Raw genomic sequence first — 15,002 nt, forward strand, 5'->3', positions numbered from 1 at the left:
TGGAACAGCCTTGACAGAAGGGGGCAGGGGGATTCAAGAAATTGCTTTTTATGAACATGCGATGTAGTTGAGGAGATTCTGTTGAAGGTCTGGACTAGGCACAACAGCTTCTCAGGGCCATTCAGACTACCTTAACCCCGGTTCAGAAACTGGATTAACCATGGGAAGTTCATATTGACCCCGATTCTTCCCAAGCGAAATCGGTCTTCCACACCCATTCAGGGCAAAGCCCCTTGGCGCGGTCTTGTGAAGTGGAGTTAAAAGCGTATCTTTTGAGAAAAACGGGTCCAGCAATATGAATTCGCCCCGGTCATGATGGTCAAGTTCAGGGGAGGGATTTAGGTCAGGGAGGGCAGGGCGAACATGCCTCCCTCTCGCGGGCAGTTTTCCTCTTTATTTTTTTTAAAATTTTGACAGCTATGCAAAGCTTTTGCTACGGGTGTACCTATACGTCAGGGCACCTCACTTTGCAGGCTTTTGTTTTTATTATTATCTTCTTTGTGTAATATTGAATGCTACAATGCATGTTGAAATTTTCCCTTCAATTTGGCAATTGATACAATATCTGAATGCTTTGCTACTATGTATGTGTGTGCGTTCGGGGTCGCAGGGACAACAAAGCAAGAGGATGCGAGTGATTTGGGCATATTAGTATGTTATTATTATTATTATTTTAGTATTGAGAGCAGAACGGGTGCATGGTGGGGGGAGGCAAGGGCTGTAGCATTGCGGTGGAAGTGAGGAGACTGGAAGGCTGCGGAAACCCATAACTTTGGGGAAGTCACACTCCTCAGCTCAGGGGAAAGGCAGTGGCAAATTCCTCGGAAAAATCTGCCAAGAAAAACCCAGGATGGGGTCGTATTAGGGTTGCCATAATGCATAATGACCCAAATCATCAACACACACGCCCACCTGAGGTTTTTAATTTGACAGAATATGTGCATGCTGCCCACAGTTTTTTTTAAAGAGGGGGGAAGCACCCATTCCTGCCAATGCTGTAGGAAACGTCACCTTTGCGAAAGCGTAAGTGAATTGATTGACAGCAAAAGAGCCTTATTTTAAATCAGTTCTGCAAATGTGAATTTGGAGGGATAAATTTACCCTGATTCTGTAAATGATATGGGCACTTGCTTCCGGAGAGTCGGGGGGGGGGGGACCGATCTGCCCAGTTTCATCCAGGGCAAATGTGTCAGTGGAATGGGACCTCAGTCACAGTAAAAATGGATCACAGGTTTATTGAATCTCAGTTGTGGTAGCTTATTCAATAGTGGAAATTATGTTGCCCTCCAGAGATGGTTGGACTGCAAATGCTAACAATCCTAGCCAGCATGGCCAATGGTGAGGAATGCTGCAAGTTGCAGTCCAGCAGTGTCAGAGGGCTGCATGATCTGACACATAGCATGTTGCTTATCTCTTGTATCTTCCCAAGACTTCATTGTTAAGTCCAGTAAGCCTGTATTGCCTGCCTTCCATTTGAGTGATACACAGTTGTTTCCCAACCTGAAGAGCATGGTTACTGTGATATGTAGGATATAGTCTTGCTGACTATTGCATGGGCTGGGTTTTTATTATTGAAGCAGTCAGCATGTCATATAAGACATTTTCTAGCTGACTTTTATTAAGCCTTTTAAACCTTTCATAGTTGTATCCAGAACATCTGCTGGTTTACAAAGTACTTGCTGCAATGAAATGACATAACTAGAGTAAAAATTGCAGCAAGCTTTTAAAATCTGACCAACATTTGGGAAGCAATTTCAAAATATATGTCTGGTGGCAAAGAGTGGAAAAATATTTTCTGCGACTGTTGCAGCTGTGCAATACTATCCATAAGAGTATTTTCAAATCTGTTGCATAGGATTTATTTTCTCATTTATCTGTAGATCCTGCTAAATTGAATGATCACTTTTGAAGATGCCCTTTAAATAGGATGAGTAACTCTTTTAGGGAGAATGCACAGTTAAGGGGAGAGACAAAAGCTCCTTTCAAATGTGCTTTACAATGTGTTTTTCTACTGTGAATGGAATAGCTTTCCATCCACAGTAGGAAAGCTTTTCAAGATATTTGTATTTCATTATGTTGGCTTGGTCTATATGCCTATTATTATTATTGTTGTTGTTGTTGTTGTTGAAAACATTCATCTCTATTGGAAGGGTTGAAACTTTTAAGCTATAGGCCCGAATCTTATTTGTAGTCCCAGCTTGAGTAGAGAAATTTAATCAGTTGTTGAATGATGAGTCACCACTTGGGTGGTGCATGGTATTAGTCTGTTAATCTGTCACATCAGAAACAACAACTGTTTTGTAGCATCTGAAAGTCTAACAGGTTATGGTGTATATGGTGAGGTGAACTATAGTCCACCAAGGTGCATGCCACATACAACTTTGTAATATTAAAGATGCAGGAAGACTCTTAATGGTCTAACCTTGTAGAAGTAATATACCACAGCTATTTAGAGCCTCTGAGATACTGAGAGATGTGGAAATGCACTGTCATTAATACGTTGATGGTACTCCATTTTGCTTTTGTTTCCAGCTAATGTGGAAGTTGAAATTTTAACCATGAACTGCTATTGGATACAGTAGCAGACAGAATGAAGACTGACAGTGTGAAATTGGGTCCATATAAGAAAACTGTCAGTTGCAGTTGCATGGTGGATCAGGTTTATAATCTGTGAAATCTACAGAACCTCTGAACCCTTCATACTGTTAAGCTATTGCTGCTATGTCTTTCATTGGGTTCACCCACCCAGAACCTTTCTTACTTTCTGTCCCAATGCAAGCCTTTCTTTTTAGTCATGCCACCTAAACAGAACCTTCATTTCTGAGCCAATATATTTAAATACTGGCAATCTATTTTGCTTGGCTAATGTGAGTTAATAAAGAAAATCAGAACTGTATACACTGACACATTAAACTGTACTGTTCTATTTCCTTGTATAAGCACAAGAAACGTACAGTTCTGAAAATGCATGTACTTGGGCTACTGTGATGATTGTAGGAGGCAGTTTTCATCCTTGGGCTGCTATGGTAGGCCACACCACCTTTTTTGGGGTAGATTTTAAACCATAAAACTGGTTTTGGTTTGTAATTCCAATTTTCAATGTTTTTGGCTTTGGATAGCTTGAGGACAGTATAAATATAGACTGGATGCTTCCAGGAGCAGCAGCTTAACAATTTTGGCAAACAAAAAAGCTCTTTTTTGTTGTTGTTGTGCAGGGTCTTTTGGAAAAGCAGAACAAACCTGAGGCAAGCAAAAGCCCCTTAGAGGCTTCTTGTAGCCCATATGCTACAAGTCTAAAGTATAGACTGCCCAGCATTTAAGGATCAGCAAAATAGTTTTCCCAGTAATTATACCCTGCACCCTTCGGTCCTATGGAAAGAACTTATTACAGCCCAGAAAAATCATGATTATCTGCTGTGACCCAGAGGGTCTATTCCACCACTGCTCCTAGACTATGGGATGACCTGCCAGAGGAGATCTGCCATATTACCACCTTGACGGCCTTTAAGAAGGCCGTAAAGACGGATCTCTTCCAGCAGGCTTTTCTTAATTTCCACCCCCCAAGCAAGTCACCTGTTTGCCCTGCAAACATAGACTGTCTCTCCCCACTTTGTCATTTATTATATTTGGTTTTTTTAATTGTAATTTTTAATGGGGTTGGGGGAACTTGTTTTAATGGTAATTGGTATTGCATTGTATTGTATGGCATGGTTTTTAAGATGTTGTAACCCACCTTGATTCCTTGAGAAAAGGTGGGCTATAAATAAATCATATTATTATTATTATTATTATTATTATTATTATTACAGTGCATTATGAGTATAACTTGATGAGAAATAACTTCACTCCTTTTATAGCATAGCTTTTCAATTACTTCTATCATTACAGGAGTGTGGCATCTCTAAACAGTGGAGGAGTATCACATAGTTCCAGTGTTGGCTTGTGCTGCTGTCTCATGTTCTGTTGTGGGTGCTGAGACAAGGATGCAGAGGGAGGATTGTATATTTTGTACCTTAGGCCAGTATTACAGTAGTCATATCCTTTGTTTGCTTAAAGCTATGATTATTACAGATTATGAGAGCAAACTGCTTATTAATGGAAATTTTAAAAATAAATTCTTCATGTAAACACAAGAGAAACTGTTTACTATATTCCATTTAGTTTCACAACAAAAAAATGTTGTATGTGCCTGACCGTGTATATATATAATGGACCATCCATTTTCGATAAGTCCAGTCACCAAGCTATCAAGAAAGTATAATGAAGTACAGCTATGAATATCAAGGAACACAAAGGCAGGATGCTGACCGCATTGGATGGGGAATATAGAGTTGATCCATGAACAAACTGTAGAATGTGTTTGAACAACCCCTCTCAGTGTTCTGCCAGAACTACATTTTGGAAGCAAATCTGCTACCTTTCCAGTAGTTTGTACAAAAAATGGCATCCTAAGGATTTGATAAGATTTCCATAAATCTGGAAATCAGCCAACATATCCTAGAAGCTTATTTTTTCCAGAATCTTATTATACATAATATTTATGTATTTGATTGGCACGTTTATTTTTAAGTACAGTATGTGTTTTGTATATATGCAAATGACTGTTGTTTATTCAGTTCTGTTAATACTTTCATTATGCATACTATATTATACATTGTTTATACCATCTTGTAACAGGTACCTCAAATGATTTCAAGTTTGGAATGTTTCCGGGTATTTCAAGTGATTTCAAGTTTGGATTGTTACCAGGTACTTCAAACGATTTCAAGTATGGATTGTTACCTGAATCCTGGCCTAAGGAAAACTGGGAAAATGGCAAGTAGATTTATTAAGTATTTATAGTTGCCTCTGTCTTAAGTGCAAGGAGAAAGAATATTAACACTCACCTTAAATGGAAGTTAGATGATAATCTCGTGGGAGTGCTTTAGTTGCAAGGCAGGGGTTGGGCTAGCTAGCCCTTGTAGTCACTTTGTACTCCGTGATACTGTTATTTGTCCTCTGAAAATTCAGCAGAGGTTAGCTGCTAGTTAAAATGGTTTGCTTGTAAATTACATTATGGCATTTAAACACTAAGATGACCTTGGTGTTAATGGGTCTTCATGTAAGATTTTTCTGCCTAATATTTATTGCTGTTATGTGCCTTCTCGTCAATCCCAATTTACAGTGACCCTAACATATCCTATTCTTGGCATGATTTATTCAGAGGATAAATCTGAAGATCATTGCCTTCCTGTTAGATTGAGAATGTGACTTGCTCAAGGTAGCCCTGTGGGTTTCCATGATAGAGTAGGGATTGGAATCCTGACCTATTGAAGTCTTGGCCCAACAGTTAAACCTTTATACCATATAGGCTGTTCCTAATATATTCTCCTCAGAATGGCATGTGGACTAATTCATAGTTTGGGTATAATCCTAATTTAGTTGTATTTTAAAAATTTTCTCAGATTTACTTTATTAAGTTTGTGATATCCTAAACATTTTATTACTTTTCTTTAGCTTTTGAAAACAGGACTTATGTAAACTAGAATAGTCTAACCATCTAATTGATGCATTAATTTGTCCCATTTATTGCTTAGTAATAAACATAGCTTTCTGAAGAATGCATAGAAGGTCATCTGCAACATTTCATTTGAGAAGCACCTGTGGAACACACTTGGTTAAAAAAGGGGTAGATGGTCCTATTTAACTAAAGTGCTTGCTTTTCTTAAAGGACGGTAGGAAGCCTCCAACCAAACAACCCTCATCACTTGTCCTCCACCCACTCTACCCCAGTAATTAGGCTTTTGGATGCGGTGGCTTAAGTGGTTAAGACGCTGATTCTGTTGATTGCAAGATCGGCAGGTTGGCAGTTGGAGCTCCCATCACTAGTCCCCACTTCTGCCAACCTAGCAGTTTGAAAGCATGCAAACGCATGTAGATACTGTAAATAGGTAACACTCCAGTGGGAAGGTAAACAGTGCTCTGTGCAATCATGCTGGCCACATGATCACAGAGTAGCCTCTAGCAACACTGGCTCTTTGACTTAGTAACAGAGATGAGCACTGTCCCCTATGGTTGGACGCGACTTGACAACTTTGTTAATGCATAATACCTTTATTGCTTCCTTTAGTATATATGGGTCAGGGATACAGCATGAAGGTGTAGTAGTCTTCTTCAGGCTAGAGCCCTATACACACTCCCCATACATCCATTTCTCATCAGCATTTAACATTAACAGCTTTTAAGAAGCTCTCATTGGCAACAGAGAAGGCATCATAAAAGCTAATTGCTTCACATGGAGGCCAAGGCAGAGGTTACAGTATAAGGCTGCTCTTTGACTCACATTAGGCTCCAATCCAGAGCACTGCTAGTATACATTATTGATATGTCCTCCATTGGAAATTTTTCCTGTGAAAAGTGTTGCCTTCAAGTTGCAAGAAACCTTCTTTAGTGCACATACATACATACATATATTGCCTAAGATTTCCTTAAGTGAGTGATATGGGAATTGCTATATCTTTCTTTCTTTTTTTCTATATCTGAATTGATATTTGTGCTGTAGGCATGTATACTTTGCTGCATGTGATCTATTTGATATTTTTGAAATTTTGACCAGTTAAATTTACTCATGGACAGAATAATTCACATAAAAAGTGTTCCAGCGATTGATAGCTTTTCAGGCATGATGGATCTACATTTTATGAGAATCCTCAAATCACTAACAAATACCAGATGCAAATTGTTGACTGGGGGGGAAGACACATTATACACTTGGCTTTAAAGACATGATTGCACATGCTCAGTCAATTTGTTTTCATTATCTGAACTGAGTCCTTTCACACACAGAAGTTCATGCCTGATTTCTCCACAGACTTTCCTCATTACAGCAGTCTTTTTATTTATTAAAGGGTGCATACTTTTTAGTTGCTGCTGCTGTTAAATCATTAGGAGGCAGAAACTAGCAATTTTATTACAGTCATGCCAAAATATGTCAATAGATTGCAATATGCCTTCTTTCAACCCTTGGTCTACACTCCTTCACCTAAGTGTCTCTACCTCTGTATGTGATATGAGTGTCTAGAAGGAAATAAATACACACTGAGTGTAAGTCCAACCATGTTTGACTGAAGTCAGTGCCCTCCTTTTTACAGCAAGAACATTAGCTGTGTACAGAATAGTAAGAATGTTATATAAAAATATCCTGCTTTGTTTCAACTTCTTGTTGAATAGATTGTGTTTTGGGTTTTAGGTGACTCTTCTTTAATCATGAATAAACTGAAGTGTCCACACTGTAACTATGTAGCCAAATACAGAAGAACACTAAAGAGACATTTGCTCATTCATACTGGAGTGAGATCATTCAGCTGTGACATTTGCGGAAAGCTCTTTACTCGCAGAGAGCATGTAAAAAGACATTCCTTGGTATGTAACATCTTGAAATTACTACTGTCTTCACTAGATGCTAACTTGGTGTATGGTGAATTGTGGCTGTATGTCATCTTTCAGTCTAGATGATTAAATTGTGAACTGTTCTCAAATTTGTGTGGTTAAAACCTAAAATGCTTGATGCATTTGCATGATTTCAAACCACAGAACTATCTGTGGCTCTTTGGAGCTCCATAAAAGCCTCAAACCAGCTTTACAGCTATATTTAATAGTAAAAACGATCTTAAACAAGCGGTTTCACATACAATCCTAGGCATGCCTACTTAAAAGTAGGTGCCACTGAGTTCCATGGGGCTTATTCCCAGGTTAAGCATGTACTGGGCTGCAGATTCAATCTGTGCTATACAGTGGACCCTTGTTATACGCTGGGGTTTGGTTCCAAGATCCCCAGTGTATAACAAAATTATATTTAATGATATAATGACATAGCAAAATGGTGTCCTTTATAAAAAAATAGAAAGTCTAGGTTTGATATTTGAAATTTATACTTTTTTGGAACATTTTCAAACCGTGGATGCTTGAATCCATGTATAAAAAATCTGTGTATAAGAAGGTCCGACTGTATGTCTGAAGGACACCACACATGTTACTGTGCCATATTAATAGTAGCAAGAGGATTTAATAGGGTTCTCAACAGAAAAGTTGAGTACAGGAGAGTCTACTCTCAGGAGGGACATGTCCTGAAAGTGGACGTACCTTTCTTGGAAAATGATAGCTTGATCAATTTGGATGACATCTTGATTGATTTTTTTCCACTGTAAATTCAAAGCAGAATATTATTGAGAGATAATTTTCTATATCTGTGTTACTTAGGATTTTGAGGATATGTGTTTGAAATAAAATGCTGCATTGCTTAAACAGACCCCAATTATATCTCACTGTTCACAGAATTAATGAAAAGAGTATACAGATTGTTCAACATGTTTTGCTTTGCCCATTAGTTTTATTACAAAAGATAGTTTATGTTTATATTAATTCCATGGCTCCAGTTTTGTATTTTCAAAGAGAGAGATGCAAAGCAATGATCCTGTAAGAATTACCTTTTGTATTAAAAACAGTGAGCAAAGTGATTAAGGGATTTACACATGAAAAAGCTGACTTATTGATTATCTTCTCTTGTGCAGGTTCACAAAAAAGATAAAAAATACAAATGCATGGTGTGTAAGAAGATTTTTATGTTAGCAGCCAGTGTTGGAATAAGACATGGATCTCGACGTTACGGTGTTTGTGTTGACTGTGCAGATAAATCTCAGCCGGGAGGTCAAGAAGGAGTAGATCAGGTACAGGACACAGATTTTCCTAGAGATGAAGAGTTTGAAGAAAATGAAGTAGGGGAGGCTGACGAAGAACTGCCTGATGATGTGGAAGAACAGAATGACCAGACTCGATGGGATGAATCTGGGGAAGTCTGTGTGCCTTTGGAAGACTGAGAGGGCTTGATCATATAGATGAATTATTTGGACATCATATGGGCTGACCATATTGAATTTTTGACTGAAGGCTTGGAAAATATGGTACAGGCTGGATGGAAGTTATGTTGCTGTGAAAATAGTAGGGTCAAAGCCTTATAGCAAAAAAGGATTATTAATTTTTTAAAGATATTTGCACAGGACTGTAAAGCATACAGCCATTTGATTGAATTATAGAGTCCTCACATCTACAGTCAATTATCAAAAGAATATGTATTTTTATTATTTATAGGATATAGCTATTTGGGTTCTAATCAAACATAGAAATAACTATGTTTGTGTTAGACATTCATGTGTCCTTTAACATGAATGAAGCAAATTGCAATCTTTGGAGATGGCTCCTTTGATTCCAATCATAGAGCAAATGTGGCTAATTTGGGCTAGTGCTCATGTTTCCCGAAAGGGGATTTGCCACACCTCCCTTGCCTTCCCCTCAGTGGGTTAAATATCGGGGTATCTTGATAATACAGATCTATATTACTTAGTATTGTCAGGATGTAATTTAGATGACCAGTCCTGGAGAACTTAATCATTGATATTTAATTTACTATCTGGTTTTTAGTATCTTGAGTTCGCAAAAAGCAACTACTCTTTCACCAAATACAATAATGACTTAAAACTGCAAGGAGGATTGTGATTGGAATTGAAGAAATTTTCTCCTTGTTACTTAACTTTATATTAGACACTTTCTGGCGTGGCTGCCCTTGTTTTAATTTATGTTTTGTTAGCACTATTCATATTGGCTATCATTTTTATTCACTACTGTATACCTCAGTCCATCACAAAGCTTAAGAGTCATAGAATCTGAGGAAGAATATAACAGAAATAAATGTAATTGGTTTCTTTTGGTTTAAATAGTTCAACCCAATTTGTCTGCTTTTGTCTAGTTTTATTATTTGGAAAATTAGACATGAGGCTGTCTTTTTGTGCCCCACTGCTCTTCATTAAAGTAAACACAAAATGAACCTTTGCTTCTCTCCTATTTTGGGGGTTCTTTTATATACCAAACAAACTACATTAACTTGGCAGCTTAATTTGCTGGAACCTTGTGTTTGTTTTTTTTTTAAAAAGTTAGCATAACTGCTAGAGCTATTTATCCCCAATGCTCTTTGCTTCTGTTTTTGGATGAGATGTTGAAACTTGAATTTTTGTAGCCATAAATCTTTTCTAAACTTGTTATATTGTACCAATGATTTCAGGCCTTTTTTTCTGAGGGAAGGGAGGGTATTGCACCTTTTTATGCTTAGAATTCTCAGCTTCATCTAGCCTGAATGCCAGTGAGCTACCTGAACTTTAGACACTGCATTCAATATATTACTATGTCACAATGAATAAATATGCACAGCATTTACCATAACACATAGCTAGGCCAGTGTGATAGTACTGTACTATAAGTTAAGGGGTCACCATATTTGAGTTTGTTAACTTTAAAATGAGTATATTTTCCTATTTTATATCTGAGAACTAAATTATGGTAGTTGTGTGGTAAACTTAATTGCTTTGACAGATGGAATCTAAATGGTGCTCCATCTGATCAAAGTTGATATATATATATAAATATAAATATATAAATATATTTAAAGAGACAGATTTATTATCCCCTATTTCAGTACAACAATGAAATTATGTTAGACACTGTTTCTGCAGGATGAAACAGCAGTTGAATAATATGGGTATAAAATTGTATAAACTTTTCTATCCAAATCCTTCATTGGTAGATTCCACATCACTGTAAACCTGACAGATGGATAGTTCTTGGGTTTTGTTTTTAAAAACTGAATACATCTTATTCTCGTTCTAGACTGAAATGAGTAATATGTAATTCTGGTGGGGTCCAAAGTAGAAAATAGTGGGCAAAGATAATATGACTGGGAAGTATTTTAAACGTTAAGTAAATGTTCTACTCTGTGAATATGTAAGTTATAGTATAAAGATTCTTCCATCCCATTTATTACCCTTAAAATAGTTTACAACTGGTAGATCTGCGTGCATATATATATATATATATATGTCCGAAATCCACCTAAATCTGCTTTATTAGAGCATACTACTCACTTAATGCTTAAACTGGACCTGGCTTTACATTCTTAATGTATTTTACTTATTCTCTTGAAACCGAATCTCCTTTTGCTACTTAAATCATTTATGTATATCTGGTAAATTATGACCAAATTTGTTGTTAGATTGCATACAGTAAATTGAAATATACACTTGGTACACTACAGAATTGTTGTGCTTTTTATTTGGGTTATTTTGCGGGAGGGGAGAAAAGTCTAGCAGATGCACTGAAACAGTCTTCTCATGATCTTTGATAAAATGTCTCTAGACAATCTTGGTATTCTAAATAATATTTCCCAAAGTTGCCTTTTGGTTGTTATTGCTTGTTTCAAACATGCAATCTATGAGCATTATGGAGGTATGGAGTAGGCAACCAAATTGTGAATAGTCTCTGTGCTAGTGTTCATGAAATTTTGCCTTTTCTTAATCAAGTAAAATGTTTGATAAGAAGTCCATTGGAAGGCATTTTGTTCATTCTGCATTTTAAGAAAGGTTCTTGTTTGTTTTATGAACCAGCAGATTAATTCTTGCATTTAAGTCTTTATTTTTTAAGCAGGTCAAACATAATTTTAACATTAATTTAGAAACTGACCAAGTATGGTACAGGTTCTCCAAATATTTCTGTTTCTGATTTTGTATAGAATTAACTATCTTGGTTAACTATTGTACAGAGATCTTGTTGCATCTTTGAGACTAACTGAAAGAAAGAAGTTGGTAGCATGAGCTTTTGTATACTTTAGTTTATGAAAGCTCATGCTACCATCTTCTTTCTTTCAGTTAGTCTCAAAGTTACTACAAGATCTCTCTACATGTTTCTATTAATTTTTTCCAAATGATTCTACAGAGTAATATGACTGTATCTTTGAATTGGTTAACTATTGTTAAGTTAAACATCTGATCATTACTTATAAACATCTCATCATTACAAAGTTTTTACCTTGCGCTTCTTGCAAGGGAGATCTGCTGACTTGGTAAGCGTAAGCATACTTATATTTAGCCTACACTACTTCCCAAATTTATGTCTTAAATTCATGTGTTTTTGCATTTCACTACTAAATCTTGTTCATATAGTCCATTAGAGGACACAGTGCATAAACTAATGGCCAACAAGTAGTAGATATCTCTGCCCAGTTATTGCTTGTGCTCTAAAAAGAGCACTGTAGAATCAACACCAGAAAAAATATGGCCAAAATACCTTCCATGCTTCTTTTCCCTCTGTGCTGCTGTAGCAAAACCACATATCAAATCTTGGTTAAAGCTCTACAAGAAAATAAATGGGAAAAATTTTATTTCCAATAGAGATTACGTCTTAAAAATACAGTGGAAAACTGAATTGGCAGCAACCACATGAAATTTTGCAAATCAATGTGTCCTTGTCTCTCCCCCCATCCCCACCCCTTACATCCTTTTCTAAGAGGAGACTGTGGAAGAAATATCTGCCTTTGAATTCCTAAAGGAATTTCCCCTTACTTGAGAATTTACTGTAGAATCAAAATCTGCAAGATGGGAGGGAGTTATCAATCAGTATACTGTAGTTTTTGAAAGTTCTTGATATCACTTAGGATGCCATGCAAACTACATTCTTCAATGTGTGATGATTGAACATGTGATGTTTCATTTGATGTTTGTCTGTGAACAACTCAAAGGGCTTAAAAGTCAGCCTCTGATAAACTCAGGATACTTCAATGTCTCTCTTCTATTTTTCTTTTAAAGAGTGTTACTGAAACAAAGAATTTAGTTGTAACTTACCTTGCAATGTGACCTTTTTAAAGATTTAGTCCTAGCTCTTAAGACCTAGAGGAAATTTATGATGAGCAAAATTTCTCAATTTGAAGAAACATTTGAAAAGTGATGTTCTTATAGTCGGTGAGCAGATAAGTAATGGCTTTCTGAACTTAGTTTTTTCATGCATGGTTTGCTGTTGATACACCGGAGGACTCTTTCCATTTTCTTTTCTACAGAACTTGAGACTTGAAATGGTTGAGGTCACAGGACAAACTGTTAACTTGACTTTGCAGAAAAATTATGTCCTTTTTCTTTTCAGCAATCTGGGTAATTGAAAAAGGTGTGTTAATTATAAATACTGCAATAAAACTGTTACAAAGAAAGAAAAAGGAGTATTCATAATTGGCTGACTGCATACACAGTAAATATGCGTAAAATTATTTTCAATAACTGACCATTTTACTAAATAGTTCTCTTTTAGGAAGAGGTGATGCAATGGTTCTGATTAATAAGATTAGGAAAGGAGATATGATGGTGTCTGTATAGCCACTATTTCCCCCCAAAAGAGCAAGTGTCTTGTCTTTTCAAATGCAGCAACAATACTGAAGGTTTGCGAGTAATACCTGATAAAATCTTTAACATGTGCTGGTGCAGGGCAGCAGAATTTAGTGTTCTTTATAGTAATTTACTACTCATAGGTAAATAAGCATGAATACTCAGGAGTAGAAGACAACAGTAATTAGTGGCTTCATGCAAGAATTGCATAAAACCTCATTTCCAGCCGGGCATCTTCTTTTAGTCTCCTACTCCCCCCCCCCCCAAAAAAGGCTAAAATGCCTAATCCAAAAGGAAGGTCTCTTAAATACTTGGCTTATTGTGGTAAAAGATTTCAAATGCTAGAGAAACACATCAGTATTTTATACATCTTAAGTGGACTCCAGTTCAATAAATTTATTATTGCCATGAGCACCAAACCTTTGCTTTGTTCAGCAGTATGTTCCCACTCACACACCCACAAATATATTTCTGCAGTAGTAGTTACAGACTACAAAAAAAATGGGGCGGGGATTTTTCAGTTGGGTAAAATTAATGCATTTAAATACCGTACTCCCTTCTACAAAGAGCTTTTAGCCTCTCAGCCTTGGGAAGTAGTTTTCTGTGCAGTAGGGAACACACTGGCCCCATTTCCCTAATGAGCTTAATAGGTGGGTGGGGATTTTAAACCTGGACTATTACAACAAACTTCTCCTATGACTGCTAGAGAAGATCACCATCAGTGAAGAACCCCTTCCAAACAATCTTTACTCTGTAAAAAAAAAAAAAGTCATTGGAAAGCACAGGCCATTAAATTCCACATCAACGAAAGTGGGATCCTGTAAAATGATAAAATATCCAAATTAAAATGTTTAACTTTGATTCTGTCTGGCATGGGGAATCATGTATTGAAGTCAATTAGGGATTTGGAACACCAGGATCCTAAATCAGGAATTTTATGTTGCACCTTGACCTCATAGTAAGGAAAGCAGAATATACTTGTAATCAATAAATACATCTTAATAGTTTCCTGGTTTCATGACATTTCACCAAGTTTTAAACTTTGAAAACTTACTGTTGAAACCTTTCTATTTTTAAAAAACACATTAAAGTTTCTAGCTCTTATATCTTCAGTGATTTCTACAAGAACTTAAAATATTAGGACACTGAGCTTTTCGAAATGTATCATTCATGTAGCTTTCACTGTTCCTAAAGACCATAATTCTAAGAAACTGGCTTGTGACCACAGTCCCACTCCTTTTACCTCCTAATCCTTAAAACAGAGTCCCAGAGTTGGAAGAGACCAGAAATGCCATCTCATTCAATCCTTTGCCATGCAGAAATACATGATCAAAGCACCGTTTGACTGGCTGACAGCACTAATTTTAAGCAAAATCAAAAAATGTTTGATTAACTTGCAAGGCTTTTAATAAAATGAAAACACGAAACACTACAGGTAGTTTTGTTCTAGTAAAACCTCATGTACCTAGTTAACAGTCTTCTCTTGCTCTGTGAAACTTATGTTCTGGACTCTAAAACACTATTTTAGGCAAATTTACTGAAAGGATTTTTCCCTCTTTTCAAGAAATGCCTCCTCATATACCACATATTGCCTGTGAGACTTGTCCTGATTTCAAAAGTGTTTTGCTGTGTGAAGGGTTCTTATTGGGCAAACAGGTCAGGACCAAATGATTTTCACACCTTGTTTCTACCAAGTTAAATAAAACAAAACTGAGGGGCTGTTTTTGCCCCAGAAGGAGGCTGTGGGAACCACACGCCGTGGCCTTCAGA

The 15,002-nt window shown here is 36.8% G+C and overlaps 1 protein-coding gene across 1 annotated transcript in view; it reads left to right on the plus strand.

Moving 5' to 3' along the window:
• ZBTB10 (zinc finger and BTB domain containing 10) overlaps nucleotides 1–13,493 on the plus strand; it is a 33,750-nt gene extending 20,257 nt beyond the window's left edge. Inside the window, exons 3-5 of the mRNA XM_042462967.1 lie at nucleotides 4,678–4,815; nucleotides 7,229–7,401; nucleotides 8,550–13,493. Coding sequence (XP_042318901.1) covers nucleotides 4,678–4,815; nucleotides 7,229–7,401; nucleotides 8,550–8,855 — 617 coding nt within the window. The 3' untranslated portion in view covers nucleotides 8,856–13,493. The remainder of the gene's footprint in view (nucleotides 1–4,677; nucleotides 4,816–7,228; nucleotides 7,402–8,549) is intronic.
• Nucleotides 13,494–15,002: the final 1,509 nt, after the last annotated feature.

Source organism: Sceloporus undulatus, chromosome 4 (assembly GCF_019175285.1).
Source record: "Sceloporus undulatus isolate JIND9_A2432 ecotype Alabama chromosome 4, SceUnd_v1.1, whole genome shotgun sequence".
In the NCBI taxonomy this organism is placed as follows: domain Eukaryota; kingdom Metazoa; phylum Chordata; class Lepidosauria; order Squamata; family Phrynosomatidae; genus Sceloporus; species Sceloporus undulatus.